At 42.1% G+C, this 16,603-nt stretch overlaps 2 protein-coding genes across 5 annotated transcripts in view; both read right to left on the bottom strand.

Moving 5' to 3' along the window:
- LOC109528482 (sodium- and chloride-dependent creatine transporter 1) overlaps positions 1 to 10,078 on the bottom strand; it is a 34,890-nt gene extending 24,812 nt beyond the window's left edge. The window contains exons 1-4 of one of the 3 annotated variants that reach the window (XM_019891159.1): positions 9,427 to 10,027; positions 6,642 to 6,932; positions 1,176 to 1,307; positions 802 to 1,093 (exon numbers count right to left, since the gene is read on the bottom strand). In XM_019891159.1, the coding sequence (XP_019746718.1) occupies positions 802 to 1,093; positions 1,176 to 1,307; positions 6,642 to 6,932; positions 9,427 to 9,457 (746 nt within the window). In that variant the 5' untranslated portion in view covers positions 9,458 to 10,027. Of the gene's footprint in view, positions 1 to 801; positions 1,094 to 1,175; positions 1,308 to 6,153; positions 6,287 to 6,641; positions 6,933 to 9,426 lie in introns of those variants that run through there. The other 2 variants (XM_019891161.1, XM_019891158.1) reach the window with 2 other exon arrangements.
- A 1,248-nt stretch (positions 10,079 to 11,326) lies between these two features.
- Positions 11,327 to 16,603, bottom strand: part of LOC109528709 (transmembrane prolyl 4-hydroxylase-like) — a 10,405-nt gene continuing 5,128 nt past the window's right edge. Inside the window, exons 5-9 of one of the 2 annotated variants that reach the window (XM_019891638.1) lie at positions 14,939 to 15,101; positions 14,685 to 14,870; positions 14,496 to 14,586; positions 13,911 to 14,034; positions 11,327 to 13,288 (exon numbers count right to left, since the gene is read on the bottom strand). In XM_019891638.1, coding sequence (XP_019747197.1) covers positions 13,074 to 13,288; positions 13,911 to 14,034; positions 14,496 to 14,586; positions 14,685 to 14,870; positions 14,939 to 15,101 — 779 coding nt within the window. In that variant the 3' untranslated portion in view covers positions 11,327 to 13,073. The remainder of the gene's footprint in view (positions 13,289 to 13,910; positions 14,035 to 14,495; positions 14,587 to 14,684; positions 14,871 to 14,938; positions 15,102 to 16,603) is intronic. The other variant, XM_019891639.1, reaches the window with a different exon arrangement.

The following is a 16,603-nucleotide window of genomic DNA, read 5'->3' as shown; positions in this document are numbered from 1 at the left end:
TGGGGTACACCCTGAACCGGTTGCCTGCCAATTGCAGGGCATATATATATATGTATTATGTGCAGCACATATATATGGGAGCTTGATCAATATGCATTTCTTACAGCAGAACATCTATTTAATGCTGTTCCTTGGAGAGTCAAAGACCATCCATCCATCCATTTTCCGAACCGCTTTTTCCTCACACGGGTCGCGGAGGTACTGGAGCCTATCCCAGCTGTCTCCAGGCAGTACGTGGGGGACACCCTGAACCGCTTGCCAGCCAATCGCAGGAATCGAAGATTATGTTTAGTGAAATTAGAACATCTTAAAGGCTGGCCTTTTCTTTGAAAGGCTCTACTGTACTAGATTTTAGGACTGCGTTGGTGCGGATTTTGAACATTCTTCCCCAAATAAATAACATCATGAAAATAGAACCGAAGAAAGAAAAGTTTCAACCTTTTTGTTTTGATGTACATTGTGGAACGCATACTGTGAACAAGTGTTGAATATTAGCACTCATGTTGAAACATTTCCAGCAATGCATCTGGTTTGTCCAGTGTTTTACGCGAGAAGGAAAGGGCCTGGCTCTCATCATTGAAAACGTAGTAGGTGACATAGAGGTCTAAAGGTTTTCCACACCAGACTCCTCCAATGATACTTTTAGGAACCTTGTTTTGTGCTTTGCAGAATAGAAAATGACCTTAACCAACTCCTACAAAGTTCAACGCATACCAATGTACATAAAGACAAAGATCAGAAATAAAGCAATTGGCATTTTAAATATCAACATTTTACAATTTGAAGGAAAGAGATACATACTCCCAGAACTCAATGACTGGGGAGCGCATGCCTTCCGTCTCCATGCAGCTGTCGTTAAGGAGTGAAAGGGTTGCGGACACGTTCAGTGGCAGCGACAACTGGGCAGCAGTGTGGTTGTGGCAAGTGCGGCGGAAGTCCTCGGTACAGTTGGGGGTGTTCCAAGCGTGTCCACAGGTAGCCCACGGAAGTGGGCTGGTGAAAGAGTGGAAGAGAAAGTAGAGACCCCACACCAGAATCATGATGTAGTAGGTGTTGCAGAAGAACACAATCACCATTGAAGCCAAGCCCAGACCTGGTTGGGAGAACAGTTTGGTACGTGAATGAATCAAGTGACATCAACTGCGTACTCTTCCTGTCTGACACTGAGCGGTAACCTTTGAAAAGTGGTGCAATGTTCCAGGCGGAAACACCTCCCTGCTTCATGAACTGCCCCAAAGCGATTTCCAGAAAGAAGACGGGGATACCTCCGATGAACACTATCAGCAAATAGGGGATGAGGAACACACCTGCAACAGGAAACAACAGCTGGTCACAGTGAAACTATAGGGCTGGACAGAATCTTTTTTTTTTTTTTTTTTTTTTTTTAGGCTGACGGCGATTTGGCAGGAAAAAAATCCAATCGTCAATTCATCGGCGGATTATTTTAGAGAACAAAGATGGCCATCCCAATCAAGAATACATTTCAAATGGAGAGGATCACAACGGGAACATAACATTAAACATTGACATCTGTTGTGATCGTTGAGAAACGAGGTGCACAGAAAACAGTCCATCAATAAATCTTAAAAGCTACAGTTATCTACACAATTTGGGCTTTGTATCAGTCTGGAAAAACTGACAGACCTATCAAGAGCAATGATGGAGTGAAATCACTTTGCGCTTTTATTTAATTGTAATCAATGCTCCTTCAAAACATCCTTCATTCCGGTGGCTGGGATGTCAAACATTAAATATTCAATGATACTTTACACTCCCCAAAGGCTTAAAAAACAAATCTTTTGGTGCCCTAAGACTTTTGTGAAGTCCTGGATATAAATATAAATATTGGTAGTGTGGGCAAAATCTTAAATGTTTTTCATGTTAAGTTGTTTTAAAGTGTTGAGAAATGTTCAATGTGTATTTTTTAATGTTATAAGTATCCTAATGGTATTTTGTTGAACTAAAATAAAGCAAAGTTGTTTGTTTGGCTGTCAGCTATCATTTCACTGCTTTTTAGTGATGTTTTAAGTTTTTGCCATGGTATTGTTTCAGTTTTTTTTCTTCTTTTAAAGTTACATAAAATAACCTGTTTTGTCAGCCACTGCTTGTTCTCATTGCAGCAAAAATTGCAAATATAGCTCGAGTCACTGTCCATTTTTCATCATACAAAACTAAGGCATGCCAATTGAGACAACTATACATCAGAAAATATGGTCATGTTGTACCACACCAAAAAAGGATGCCACCAAATCACTTCTGGTGCAGCCAACTGAAAGAATTGAAAGCACCAGTGCTACCAGTGCAAACGTTTGTGTAGAGTCCAATTTAACAAACTGGTTAATTGTTAATATTGGAAAAGGTAATCAATATTTCTCCACTCTCACCTCTTAGTGAAAGAATTGAGACCATTTGAATGACACCAAACAATTGCACGTTTTTTTCAAAAAAATACAATAACTTACCTGATATGATCAAGTGTGCAAACAAATCTAGATGAACAAATATAGTGCCATAGAATACAACTGATCTAATTGATATGATTGCAATATGCGTATGTTACACCACACATGGCAAAAAGACTAATGGAGCAAAACTTTAAGCTGTCGGAATGCAAAAACGAAAACCACATTTTGATCCTTGGTTACGAAATGCATAAAGAGGCAAAGAAGTATGGACAACAAAGGGATGATAGAGATGTTCACGAGTAATTAGTTGTAATAGAGAAAGCTAGGACTTGTTGTGTTTTGATTGGCAGGACTTGGCCCAGAGCTAGCTACTTTAAACACACTTATTTCAAAAGCATCTAAAGAAAGCGTCCTGTGAATAAGAAAGACACAATAGAGCAAAAATGAGGGGCGTGAGGCAAAGCAAATCCAAGATGTCGTTTGAAGAGAATTGCAACTACGTGATACCACTACCAAGCGAATGAAGTGGTCATGTGACTGCCTGTGACGCAGCACACAGGCTGGCTAAGAGCAAAGGAGGGAAAGATGGATGGATCACAGAGGAGGGTGGCTGAAAAAAAGGGGGCCGATGCCGGAGCTGGTGGGGGGGATTGGCGGGGAGATGGGCAAAATCCAAAATAAACAACACCGCACTGCACATGGGAGCAACTGGCACCAGCGTGCTATTATCGATTGACAATTTGTACCTCATTCACATGTCATTCTGCGGAAGCAGAGCGCTGCAGCCTTATAAGGCAACATTGGTGAGCGTGACTCAAACAGAAGAGACAAGGGCGGGAGAGCGAGAGACTGAGAAGAGAGCACGGGATGAGATGGGAGGCGTGAATGGAATGAGTGGAGAAAAAAAGGCTTTTGCAGAGATACCCCAAGCCAACCTATTGGCTGAACTTAAGGGGAACTGCATCCTTAATAGGCTTAAGTAAATCCTCTTTCGTCACAAGTGGACCATACACTGCAAGGTCACAAATACATAAACATCAGCATTTATTCCATGAGTATGGTGTGACAGAGTGGGAGTTTTACTCAGTTCTTATCTGAAACTGTTGCTGTGTTGGAAGCTCTACTCTGGGCTGGTCAAGGACACAAAATGAAACTGTTTAGCGGATGCGCTCACGTGTACGGCAAAGGAGAAAATGCACGGAACAGGTTTTTGTTATTGTGTGTCCAAATGCCACTATCAGTCAGAGGGAGAGCACCTTCATAAAGCCGCAAGAGTGTGGGGCAGGAGCACAGTGGGTGGACTGTGTCAAGCAGACCATTGTTATCCGATACCAGAAGGTGGGTATCAGAGCTGTGGGTCACAAGACACACACACACACACACACACACACACACACACACACACACACACACACACACACAAAAAAGAGAAACAAATGGCGGCACAAAACACACACACACACACACACACACACACAAAACAACTCATCGGCCTTAATTGCAACAAAACATCCATCCATATCCATATATCCATTTTCTAATCCGCTCATGCTCACGAGGATCGCGGGCATGTTGGAGCCTATCTCAGCCGTTTTAGGGCAGTAGGCGGGGTACACCCTGAACTGGTTGCCAGCCAATCGCAGGACACACATAGACGAAAAACCATTCGCTCTCACAATCACACCTCGGGATAATTTGGAGTGTTCCATTAACCCGCCACGCATGTTTTGGGGATGTGGGAGGAAACCGGAGTACCCAGAGAAAACCCACGCAGGCACGGGGAGAACATGCAAACTCCATACAGGACGGCCGGAGCCGGAATTGAACCCTGCGCCTCTGCACTGTGAGGCCGACGTGCTAACCAGTCATCACTGTGCCGCCCGCAACAAAACATTTGGACAAAATATGGACAGGTGGGTGGGGCAAGGATAAAATAAGAGGAGGTCTGAGGAGGTTACTATTGGCCACGTTTGCAAGGATGAAAATGGAAAGGACACAGGGAGAGGCGTATGCCGATGTGACTGCAGGACATCGTGTACATCTGTTGAGCGGTTGTAATAAAGTGAATGGAGGAAGAGGAGGCGGGGGTGGGGGCATTTGAGCTACGTGATCATAGCCAGGCAATGACAATTTGTTGGTCTACTTTTGCAATCATTTATAGCTGTCACATGACAAAACCTTACATAGCCCACAATTTTTTTTATCTCATATCTCAGATCGTAAAAGAGCTCATTAATAACACCCATGCCCCGACAACATGGCAATATCCGCGCCGGAGGCATGACCTTGTCCTGGTTGCGGGATATGGGAACACTCTGCCAGCAACAATCATCAGCAGATCCATGACACACCTCTTGCTGGTGTTTAAACAAACTTACAGCAGGGAGTAGGTTACATGACGAGTCAAACATTAAGTAATTTGCATTATATTACGACAGCATGTCATCGTAACATCACAAAAAAAGGTCTGTATCCATGGCTACAGTCTATTCTACAACCTTGTGTAATCAGTTTACATGTTCTCCCTTTGCTTACCCACGTTTTCAGTGGGTTTCTCCTCCCACATTCCAAAAACATGCATGATAAACAGGACACTTTAAATTCTCCATGTGAGGGTGAATTATTGTTTGTCTGTAAAAAGTCTACACACCCCTGTTTGAATGCAAGGATTTTGTCATATTAAACAAGATAAAGATATGTAACTTAAAATCTTATCCGACATGAATGTAGTCTATGTCCTGTACAACTCAATTGAAAATAAATTATATAAAATGTGTGTGTGTTTGCGTCTGAGTGTTTCGTGTGTGTGTGTGTGTGTGTGTGTGTGTGTGTGTGTGTGTGTGTGTGTGTGTATGTGTGTGTGTGCGTGCGTGCGTGCGTGCGTGCGTGCGTGCGTGCGTGCGTGCGTGCGTGCGTGTGTATGATGAATATGGATGAAGCTTCATGGTAGGCAAGGTGTTCTTTAGGTGATGAGCAGGGTTGTGTTTGTGCCAAACATACTGTATGTTTTGGATTTATGGCCAAAAAGTGCAAGACTGGTTTCACTGGTACATTAAAAAAAAAAAAAAAGACTCCCAGACATATGTAACAATATGTGTTATGGCCTGTTTTTCTTCTAGGATCGGAGCCAAGGTGGAATGAATGATGAACAGTTCCAAATGGCAGGCAGTGTTGGCATAAAACCTTCAGGCCTCTGCTAGAATGCAAAAAATGCCAAGAAAAGTCTCCTAGAACATCTGAACTTCAATTATGGTAAAGTCGTGGCTCGTTGTGCTGACTCACATAAGTTGAATGAATGTGATTGGTTATTTCTGAACACAGCCTCATCCCAGTTCAAAGAGGGTGTGCACACTGATACCCTCATCAAATAGACTTAAAAAATGAAGTGAGTTGTACAGGTTGTCGGTCGTACTGGTTGGAAAAAGTTTTGAAATGATTAATTATTCAGGACTATGTCACTTTTTATATCGGTATAATTGGCATGCGAGTAGCGAGAAACCATTGAAGGGTCAACCTCAATCCCAACGTGTGGACAACCTTTACAGAAAATGCATGGCTGGATCTGCTGCTACATAATCAAGCATGGGAGGTCCGTTTCAAACACCCTCCTCTGATAAGCTTTGATTTCTTGCTTAATACTGTAAATGATTGACAAAAAAAGTCCAAACTTTGCCCCTGTTTGTCAATGCAACCACGTCATGTTTTTTACACATCATATGACAAAGTACTAAGGGTTAGTGAAACTCACCTCCTCCATTCTTGTAGCAAAGGTAAGGGAAGCGCCATACGTTGCCCAAGCCGACAGCAAAACCTACACAGGACATGATGAAGTCCATCTGTCTGGTCCAGGTTTCTCTCTCCACCGCTGGCACTGCGTCAGCCCCGGCTATATATATTCATGTTATTATTTGAAAGGGCTGATGCGGATTGACAAATACTACATGAAAGTGTCAAAGTTAGCTAATTTACAATAGATGTATAAGGTCTAAAGGCGGCACGGTGATTCACTGGTTAGCATGCCAATCTCACGGTGTAGTGTTCGATTCTGGCTCTGGCCTTCCTGTGTGGAGTTTGCATGTTCTCGCCTGTGCCTGTGTGGGTTTAAGCTTTGATTTCTTGCTTAATACTGTAAATGATTGACAAAAAAAGTCCAAACTTTGCCCCTGTTTGTCAATGCAACCACGTCATGTTTTTTACACATCATATGACAAAGTACTAAGGGTTAGTGAAACTCACCTCCTCCATTCTTGTAGCAAAGGTAAGGGAAGCGCCATACGTTGCCCAAGCCGACAGCAAAACCTACACAGGACATGATGAAGTCCATCTGTCTGGTCCAGGTTTCTCTCTCCACCGCTGGCACTGCGTCAGCCCCGGCAACAGTTCCATCCTGGATCTGTGGCGGAATGGCTCCACCGCCCTCAGCGCAGCCTGGGCCCTCTCCGGGCACCGACACCAGGGGATAAGCCGATCCCCCACCCTCACTTTCAAATATCTCTCCAGCCTCCAACGGAGGGAGGCTGATTTCACCTGCATGGGAAAAGATGGGAAGATAGTGAAATGAAAGAGGGGGGGAGATGTGAATATAGTTCATCTTGAGTCGCCTGACTCCGGGTACTGCGGTTTCCTCCCACATTCCAAAAACATGCATGGCAGGTTAAAGGAACACTCGAAATTTTCCTTGGGTGTGATTGCGATCGTGGATGGTTGTTCATCTTTGTGTGCCCTGCGATTGGCTGGCAACCAGTTCAGGGCGTACCCCGCCTACTTCCCGATGACGGCTGCGATAGGCTCCAGCACACCTGCAACCCTTGTGAGGATAACCGGATTAGTAAATGGATGGATGGATGGATATAAAGTATGCACACGCCTATAAATGTCATGTTTTTTTTTTGTTTGTTTTTTTTTTAACAGAAAAAAGTTATACCATTAGAAATAATTTCCAAACTGTTTTCAACATTCATGTGACCTACTCCTACTTTTCAAGAAGGGAATTCTTTTTTTAGACAAAGTAAACTATCAATGTGCTTGCTCAAGTGTGCACACCATCTATTAAGTGTGGATGCGGCTGTGTTTTAAAAGAATTAACCAATCACATTCAAACTCATGCCCAATTGGAGTCGGCACACACCTGCCACAAATTAAAGTGACCCTGAGTAACCTCAAAAACATTTAAGCTGGTTTAGTAGGATTTTCCTGGCCTTTTTGTTTCTAGCAAAAGCCTGAGGGTTTTGTGCTTACACTGACTGCTATGTGGAGCTATTCATAATTACCCGCACCTTGTCTAGAGCTCGTTCCAGCTGAAAAACCATACTGTCAAAGCATGATGCTGCCAACCATAATTCTTCACCATAGGTCAGATGTTCTTTTGAGAAGGAGCAGTGTTGCACTTACACCAAACATACCTTTTGGAATTATGACCAAAAAGTTCCACCATGGTTTCATCGGACTATAACACATTTTGTCATTTTTTTGGAGAGATTTTGATATGGTGTTTTCCCATAGTTCCAAAATGTATGTTTTAAGCAAACTTTGCAGAGCACGTCAGCAAGATGAACACACCAGCAGTGAAGCATGGTGGTGTTGAGTGGGGCCTTAGACAAATATCAGTCAATGATAGCACAAAATCTTCAGGCTTCTGCTTGAAAGCAAAATAAAAGTCAGGTAGGCCACTAGAACATCTGACTTTTAATGTGCAACCACATTGTCTCAGTTTTACTCCCCCTCTCAAAAAAAGATCAAACTTTTTTTTTACTTATGTTGTACAGCTAATAGTTCACATTAATGGTGGAAAAAGAAATGTTTATCAGTTATTTTTTTTAAATCACAAACACCTTGTGTTTGAACAGGGATGTGTAGACTTTTTTTTATAACCATTGCATGCGGATGGAAGGAAAGAGGGATTGTGCATTGTTGATTACTTAAAACATTGCTTCAGGCTTAAAAAAATACTCAGCATCCTATCTTCATCGTGCTAGCCTGATAAATTGTTATGTTTATACTCATGTTGCTGTTGTGTTGTCATCACTGAGTGAACCCTCCCCCGACATTTATTGCGGCTGTCTGCATCTCACTCAGAATGATTGGTGTGCTGCAGCACAGCGCAGTAGACTGACCACGCTGCTATGTTCTGCACCTCGAGCTTCTCTGCCGGTCGTGACCGAGTTCGCTTTTTCAGCATTTTGGATGCATCACAGTGGAGTGTTTACAAGAAACAGAGGCAATGTCATCCTCGGGGTGCAATTGCATGATTATTAGAGCAGCCGCCTCTTGTGGATGCAAAGTGAGGCAGCTCAATCCAGATCAGAGCAGTTTGGGGTGTGTGTGATCAGAAAAGGCATAAAGTGGGCAAGGTAAAGGAATGAATGTGGTTACATCCTGCTTTGTCGGGAATAAACATGATACAATAGAATTTATATTAAAATTAAGATGACATTATTGCAAAATGGAACCTCTATTTGGGGAATCTCATCATTCCATTCATTCATTTTCAGCCACTTATTTTATTCAGGGTCACAGGTGACCCGGAGCCTGTTTTAGCTGACCAGTCAATCAGGGCACAAGCATTCACACCTAAAGACAACTCAGAGTCTTCAGTCAACCTTACATGCATAATTTTGGAATGTAGGAAGAAGCCAGAATATGTGGGAAAACCCACACAAGCCTGTGCAAACTCAACACAAGAAGAGCTGAGCTCAGATTCAAACTAAGAACCACTCACTGTGAGGCAGATCACATCAGTCCATTCATTTGACAGCATAAAACCCAATGGAATTGGAGCATGCATGCCCGAGTGGCAAAGTTTGAAAATATTTGGGTCGGGACTGGGTGTCAAAATCATCAAACCAATTTGAGATACAGTTTTTGAGATTTTCTTTGAACTGATGTGAGGTTTTGTGGCTGTTGTGACAACAGTTGAGTTTGCATTTTGCACGTCAAATGCTGGTGCTGAGGTTGCCCTTTCCATAACGTCAAAGCTGTGACTTAATATGTAACATGATAAATAACGATGCAACATACTCACCTCGACTACTTCCTTCCAGCTCGGTTGACATATTGATGAACTGCGTCAGAAAAAAAAATGAGTGTGAAATTTAAATTGGGGTGGGGGGGAAGCGAGCTGGCTGTTGGTTTTTAGACGAGGGAGGGTTAACGTGCCAAGAAAGGCAGATATATGTTTAGCACCCTCTTTTCTGATTTTCTCAGTTTATTTCGCCTGTTTGAAATATAAAAAAAAATACAATTAAGAATATTACGAAATCGTTTTTTTTCCACACGTTGGAACGCCTAAACACAGCCAAGAGATGATTTTATAAAAAAAAATGTCAGCAGGCGCCGTGGGACTCAGGAGACTCAGAAGCAGTCGACGAAGCACTTGAAGGTAAGCCTGAAGAATCTCATGGAGGACCGTTAGACGAAAAAGAGCCGCTGCCTTAGGGTGAACGGGTGCGTTTAAATTGTTTTTTTCTTTTCCAACGAGTTGTTCCAAAAAGCCGATTCAGGAGCCCGTGTTGGTCCTTCTGGTGATGCCGCGGTGCAGACTGAGAGAACAAGTGACGTTCCAGACATTGTCGTCACCCCTCCACCCCTCCCCCGCTGCTCAGCCGTCATTGGCTAATGGAGGCAAGCACGTACACTGCATCATCATCATCAGAACCCGCTATGGTACAATGACAGAATCCCGTGGACGGATGACTTGATTGGACATACGTCACTGCAAGACAAGCAGGCAAAAAGCGGAGGCGTTCAAAATGCACCTTCATGGCGGCTGTCATGTGCGCTACATCCACCTGCAGGTGCAAACAGTCTTTGCCATTTGGCCTGATACCGGTTATTACTTTTACCGCTTGACACATACCACTATACATTCCATAGGGGGCTCATTCCAGAGTCCAAATTTAACACTGATAAATCGCTGCCTTGAGACAGTGTCTTAAAAGAAGGTTTAATGTGCACCAACGTTCTGCTGATCACCAATCATCCATTAGCCGCTGCAGCATTTAACGGGTTTCACACGCAGAGCTTGCCAACAGGCTCGTGTGCTACAGCTTCCACCTAGTGGACAAGGCGTATATTGCCAGATTCGCGTGAAAATGTGGACGACACGTACTCATAAACCTCATTTTATAAAACAGTTGAAAGATAGACGCAGTACAGCAACAATAATTCCACCAACTGTCTAAAAAGGTAATAAATATTTCAGGTAAGTTTTATAAAAGCACATATGAAGTAATTAAATGCGTTAAAAACAGATTAAATTAATCTTGGACTGGCGGCAAGAGTCATCATTTGCCGTCGGCCATGTGTTCACATGTATGGGCAGCAGGGTGTTGGACTGGTTAGCACGTCCGCCGCACAGTGCAGAGGTCCAGGGTTTGATTCCGGGCTGTGGGGTTGGCATGTTCTCTCCGTGCCAGTAATCCGGTTTCCTCCAAAATCGCAGGTTAATGGAACACTAAATTGTCCCAAGGCGTGAGTGTGAATGGTCGTTCTTCTACGCGTGCGCTGCGATTGGTTGAAAACCAGTTCAGGGTGTACCCATCCTACTGCGGCTGGGATAGGCCCCGGCACGCCCGTGACCCATCGCGAGGAAAGCAGATCAGATAATGGATGGACGTTTTTTAATAAATTAATGAATAAATACTTTCAAAATGCACCTTCACGGTTGCCATTTAGGGTCGCATCAGACCACTATATTCATAGGGGACTCCTTCCAGAGACTTGCATAAATCTTAATGGACTGCTGCCCTGTTTTAACTGCAGGTTAAATAATGTGCACTAAAGTCCTGCTGACCATGACCATTAAGCATCCATTACAGCCGTTGCAGCGGTCAATGGATATTCACATCTTCACACACAGCAACAGCTGACATCTAGTGAAGGCAGCGTACTATGAGGTTTACATGAAATAAACACGGACAATATTGATTCACCATTTTCACACTTCATTTCATACAACACAGTTGAGGGACAGAGGCAGTGCAACATCAATAAATATGCATTCCAACAACTGGCCAAATAAATATTACAAAACAATAAATTAAACGTGTTATAAATATAGATTAAATTATTATTGATAGACATAACTGGTGACAAGATGAACAGCTATTTTTATCTTTTTAATACAGACGAGCCCTCAATGGGCAGTTGGTGTGGCATACCCTTTGAGATCTTAAAATTATTAAACTTCACAAATACAAACCCAATTTTCAATGAAGTGTTGAACAAAAATAAAAACAGAAGAGCATGATTTGCAAATCATGTTCAACCTATGTTTAAATGAAAATACCACACAGACAAGACATTTAATGTTCAAATTGATACACTCTATATTGTTTTTAGCAAAAAATCATGAACTTAGAATTTTATGGTTGCAATGCGTTCCAAAAAAACCTGGCACAGGTGGCAAAAAAGAAAGTTGAGCAATGCTCATCAAACATCAGATTGGAATATTTCACAGGGGAACAGCCGAACTGGGAACAGGTGGATACCTTATTACCTACATCCGTAAGCGCAACGTAAAACTCTACATACAAAGCAAAAGCCAATGATCAAGAACACCCAGAAACGCCGCCAGCTTCTCTGGGCCCGAGCTCACCTAAGATGGATTGATGCAAAGTGGGAAACTGTTCTGTGGTTTGATGAGTCCACATTTCAAATTGTTTTGGGAAATTGTGGACGCCGATCCATCCGGACTGTTATGGACGCAAAGTCCAAAAGCCAGCACCTGTGATGGCATGGGGCTGTGTTGATGCCAATGGCATGGATAACTTAAACACATCTGTTAAGGCACTATTAATGCTGAAAGGTAAATAAAGGTTTTGGAGACAACATATGCTGCCCTCCAAATTTATTTTTCAGGGATGCCCCTGCTAACATTATTTCAGCAAGACAATGCCAAACCACATTCTGGACATGTTAAACCAGCGGGGCTTTGTCGTAAAAGAGTGCGGGTACTAGACTGGCCTGCCTGCAGTCCAGACCTGTTTCCCATTGAAAATGTGTGGCACATCATGAGACCCTGGACTGTTGAACCGCTGAAGCTGTACACCAAGCAAGAATGGGAAAGAATTCCACCTACAAAGCTTCAAGAATTAGTGACCTCAGTTCCTAAACATATATTGAATGTTGTGAAAAGAAAAGGTAATCTAAGACAGTGGTAAACATGACCCTGTCCTGGCTTCTTTGGAACATCTTGCAGCCATTAAATTCTCAGTTAATGATTATGTGCAAAAAATAATGAAGTTTATCAGTTTGAACATTAAATATACTGTATTGTCTTAAATTAAATATAGGTTAAACATGATTTGCAAATCATTGTATTGTTTTTATTCATGTTTAACACAATGGCCCTACTTGATTGGAATTGGGTTTTGATGTCCAATAAACATTCTTCAGTGATATCTTCAGAAACGGCAGATGCCAGTTAAAGTGACTGAAAAGAAATGAAAAGAAACTCCCTTCATTTCTTTCTCAAATAGGTGACATTTTTGGTGTGACAAATTTTTAATTTTTTTTTTTTAAAATCTATTGCATGTGAAGGCATTAGCCCACCGAGCTCCCTAATAATATTCTCTTTTAAAACTGATGCGATGATGCAAGACCAAACTGTGATTTGCCTTTAAATGTATCCAACACTGAGGTAAATGTGTCAAGGGGTGTACAAGTACACTAGAGGTCCTGATGGAGATTCAAGTGGGAAAATGGTTGGGAATGTTCCTCCATGCCTGACTTAGCCTGATGCCTTTCAGCAACTAGTCTCTGGTAACGGGCCTGCATCTGGTAATCTGGGTCCACGTTGACCCAGCTGTTGGCAACCCATTTTAGGCCGCGTTTCACCGGGCAGTCTCCATGGAGTGAATACTCATCCAGCTCACCCATCCAACCTGAGGAAGGCAAAGGACAAGGACAGTTTTCTTTTTTACACAATTGTTTGTATTTCTACACACACACACACACACACACACACACACACACACACACACACACACACACACACACACACACACACACACACACAAGAAAGTTGGGTGAACTCAAAATTTCAAAGCAACAAACCAATAAAATTTTAAATTGGACAATTGAAATGAAAAGTTTTGCCGCCATGAAAACCGTCTCTCTCGCATTTCACAACAAAGTCCATTGTATGCCAACTCAACTAAAACAGCTGAAGTAGTAAAAACAACTGAGCAAATTGTTTTGGAGCAAACAACTCACTTTTGTGCTAACTAACATTGGTGCCATAAATGTCATTAATTGAATTACTGTTGTAGCGCAAAAAAAAAAAAAAATACAAATTGTGCTTTCTCAGGGTACTCATGTACAGCGTGTGAGTACTTTAGCCACCACTGCAAATGGGGAATACAAGACACCAGCTAATGCAATACTTCAGATACAACGAATGCAAATAGGGTGGAAAGGGGGGACTTCCGACAAATAGGTTCAAACACCACATGATCGTTTTAAATGCAGTGCTAGGTTCAAAGGACAGGTGCTTCTATTCTTGACCTTGGCCATCAGAGAGATGGTTGTACAAGAGGAGTGCCGTCCCAGCAGTGGGCTTTATTCTCAGGTTCCCTCGGCCACAGGTTTTCTGAGTGTCTCTTAAATCAACTCCATCTTGGACCAGTGCCTGTATCACACAAACAGCTGTAAGCAAACAATTGCCTGTAGGGTAATTGGTTGTCGTACCACTCGGATAATTTGCTAAGTATCCGATTCCTGTCATGCATCAGCACAATCAAAATTCATTTGATGGTCAGCTGTCATTATTTTCTAGTGCTGCGATTGTTTAGGAACAAGTCCAGTGGAACCTTGACTAACAAATATATGCCTCTCAAAACAATTTTCTCCATTTAAATGCCCCGTGACATTTTTTTGTTGAAAAAAACCCAAAACTCCATTATATTGGTTTTCTAAAGCGTAATTAAGCCGAAAAAATACAAAACAGGCTCATTTAGGTTGACCGGTTACTTCGGCGTGTGCGTCTGCTACATGCTCTTGTGAGTGTTGTCATTTTGTATTTGTTTAACTGTGTGCTTCATTCAATTTTACGAGCCGCTATCATCCACTCTCTTGAGGAAGAATTCTCACCAGTTCATTGTAGGTACGGTTGTCGGCCACAGGAAAGGTGGTCTCACCTCCTTCCTCGACAGAGCTGAGGTAGATCAACACAGTAAGATACCTGCAACAAAATGAAAAATACAACATAGAAACTTGATCATTTATTTGAATGTCTGCTACTGTGATAACATTACTTCAAGAATATCACGGGACAAACACCTGCAGGAGACTTCTGTTAGCATGGACGTGTTACCCGCCAGTCGCGTGTGTGAACAGGCGGTCTCTTTATGGGGAGGACTGCTGTCGTGATGAGCATCGCTGAAGTCTCCGGGCTCAAACCGAAACACTTGCAGTAGCTCACTCATGTCAACCAATGCGGTCGGCAGACGTGTCAGGCTGTTTACTCTGAGTAAATAGCAGAGTGAAATTGGAAAGTAAATAAGGTCTAAGATCAAGCGTGTAAGTGGAGGTACCTGATTCTCAGTGTCTGCAGCACGTGGTGGGATCCTGGGCCTTGATAAAGCCCGGTGCGTTTGCTTCTCTGTTTGAACTGATTCCGGTGCTTCCCATTTTGCTCTTGCCCTGGTCCTTGGGACACATCGTAAACACGCTTAAACTCCTCAAGGTTGAGCATCCCTGTAAAAGGACACATGCGGTCCATTAGTGAACAAATACTTGGCTGCCAACTCTCGCTAAAAGCTGTGCCCCACTGTTGTATGGTGTTCCACAGGGTTCAATTTTGGCACCCGTGCTGTTTTCCTTATATTTCTTGCTCCTGGGTTCTATCTTAAGAAATAATGGAATTTCCTTTCACTGCTATGCAGATGACAGTCAAATCTATGTCTTGCTGAACAAAAAGGACCCTTTCTCCTTCGGGCCAATTTTGTCCTGTGGGCAGGAAATCAAGTCCTGGATGGCAGTGAATTTCTTGGATTTCATTGAAAACAAAAGTTATGGTTTTTGGTCCCAGCGGCCCTTAGACATCCCATCCTGTTGACTTGGGGCCATGGCACCTTATCGAAAGCCAACAGTTTGTAACTTGGGTTTTAGATTAGACAGGGATTTTAAATTGGACTGGTTTGTGGAGTCTGCTGCATTTGTGTTATTAAAATGAATCATTATTAATTCATAATTAATTGTTCATTTCTTTTATTAATGTATTGTTTTCACTCTCTTTGCTATTGTATGACTGATTTTTACTCCATACACTTTCTATGCAGCAATGGTTGTTTTAAAGTGCTATATAAAGAGATTTGAGTTGTAAACCACTCAATGAATCTCCGTGTTACCATGAATCTACTTCAGTTGAACTCTAACATTTACTCTCTACAAATACTGTACACTCCTCATAAAACTGTTAGGGATATTGATGATGTCAAAATTTGAAGAAAAAAAAAAGCTTAAATACCGATTCTAACTGAGAGGAACTGCCATGGAAAACCTAACTTCAGGCTTAACCACTTCAATGCCACAAACTGCAAATACAGTACCGTACTTTTGTCTTGGGCCGCTGTTAATCATGATTTCATCATTTTTCTACCTTTCACAGCTCCCCATCAAGACAATTCAACTTTTGCTCTTCATAATTTGCTGCCCGTCTATCTGCATACATGGCAATGGCGAGTGATGAAAAAAGCGGAAGGGGCGTGGCCTGGTCGGGGGCGTGGCCTGGACGGGGCGTGGTTACTTACAAAAGTGGCACTCAACATACTGAAGATGAAGTGTATTCAATTTACACACTATTTGAAACTTTAACAGAAAAAAAATCCCAAGATTGTTCACTATTCTTTCAAGTGAAAATTTGTGCAATTTTGCTTATGCATTCCTAGTGAGCACCAATATGTAACTGCAAATTTGCTGCTCAAAATCAAAACTAAAAAAGTAAACACATCCCCTGCCATATTTAAGATTTGTTCATGACTTGTATTCATAAAGTGTTGTGTAAATGTGATAAAAAGCTGTTGATTCTTACCTCATACAGTGATAGTGAATATTTATTATGCATACAATTTATTATGCATAACCGTGCTTTATTATCCAAGACAAAACGTGAATTATCAATATGAATATAAAACGCAAATAAAAACAAATAAATGTTATCATGCTGTTGCTACAAATGCATACCAAATAAAATTGAA

This window comes from Hippocampus comes, unplaced genomic scaffold (assembly GCF_001891065.2).
Source record: "Hippocampus comes isolate QL1 unplaced genomic scaffold, H_comes_QL1_v1.1 scaffold174, whole genome shotgun sequence".
Classification (NCBI taxonomy): domain Eukaryota; kingdom Metazoa; phylum Chordata; class Actinopteri; order Syngnathiformes; family Syngnathidae; genus Hippocampus; species Hippocampus comes.
Note: the sequence above shows the minus strand (reverse complement) of the source record. Positions and strands in the feature narration are given on the sequence as shown.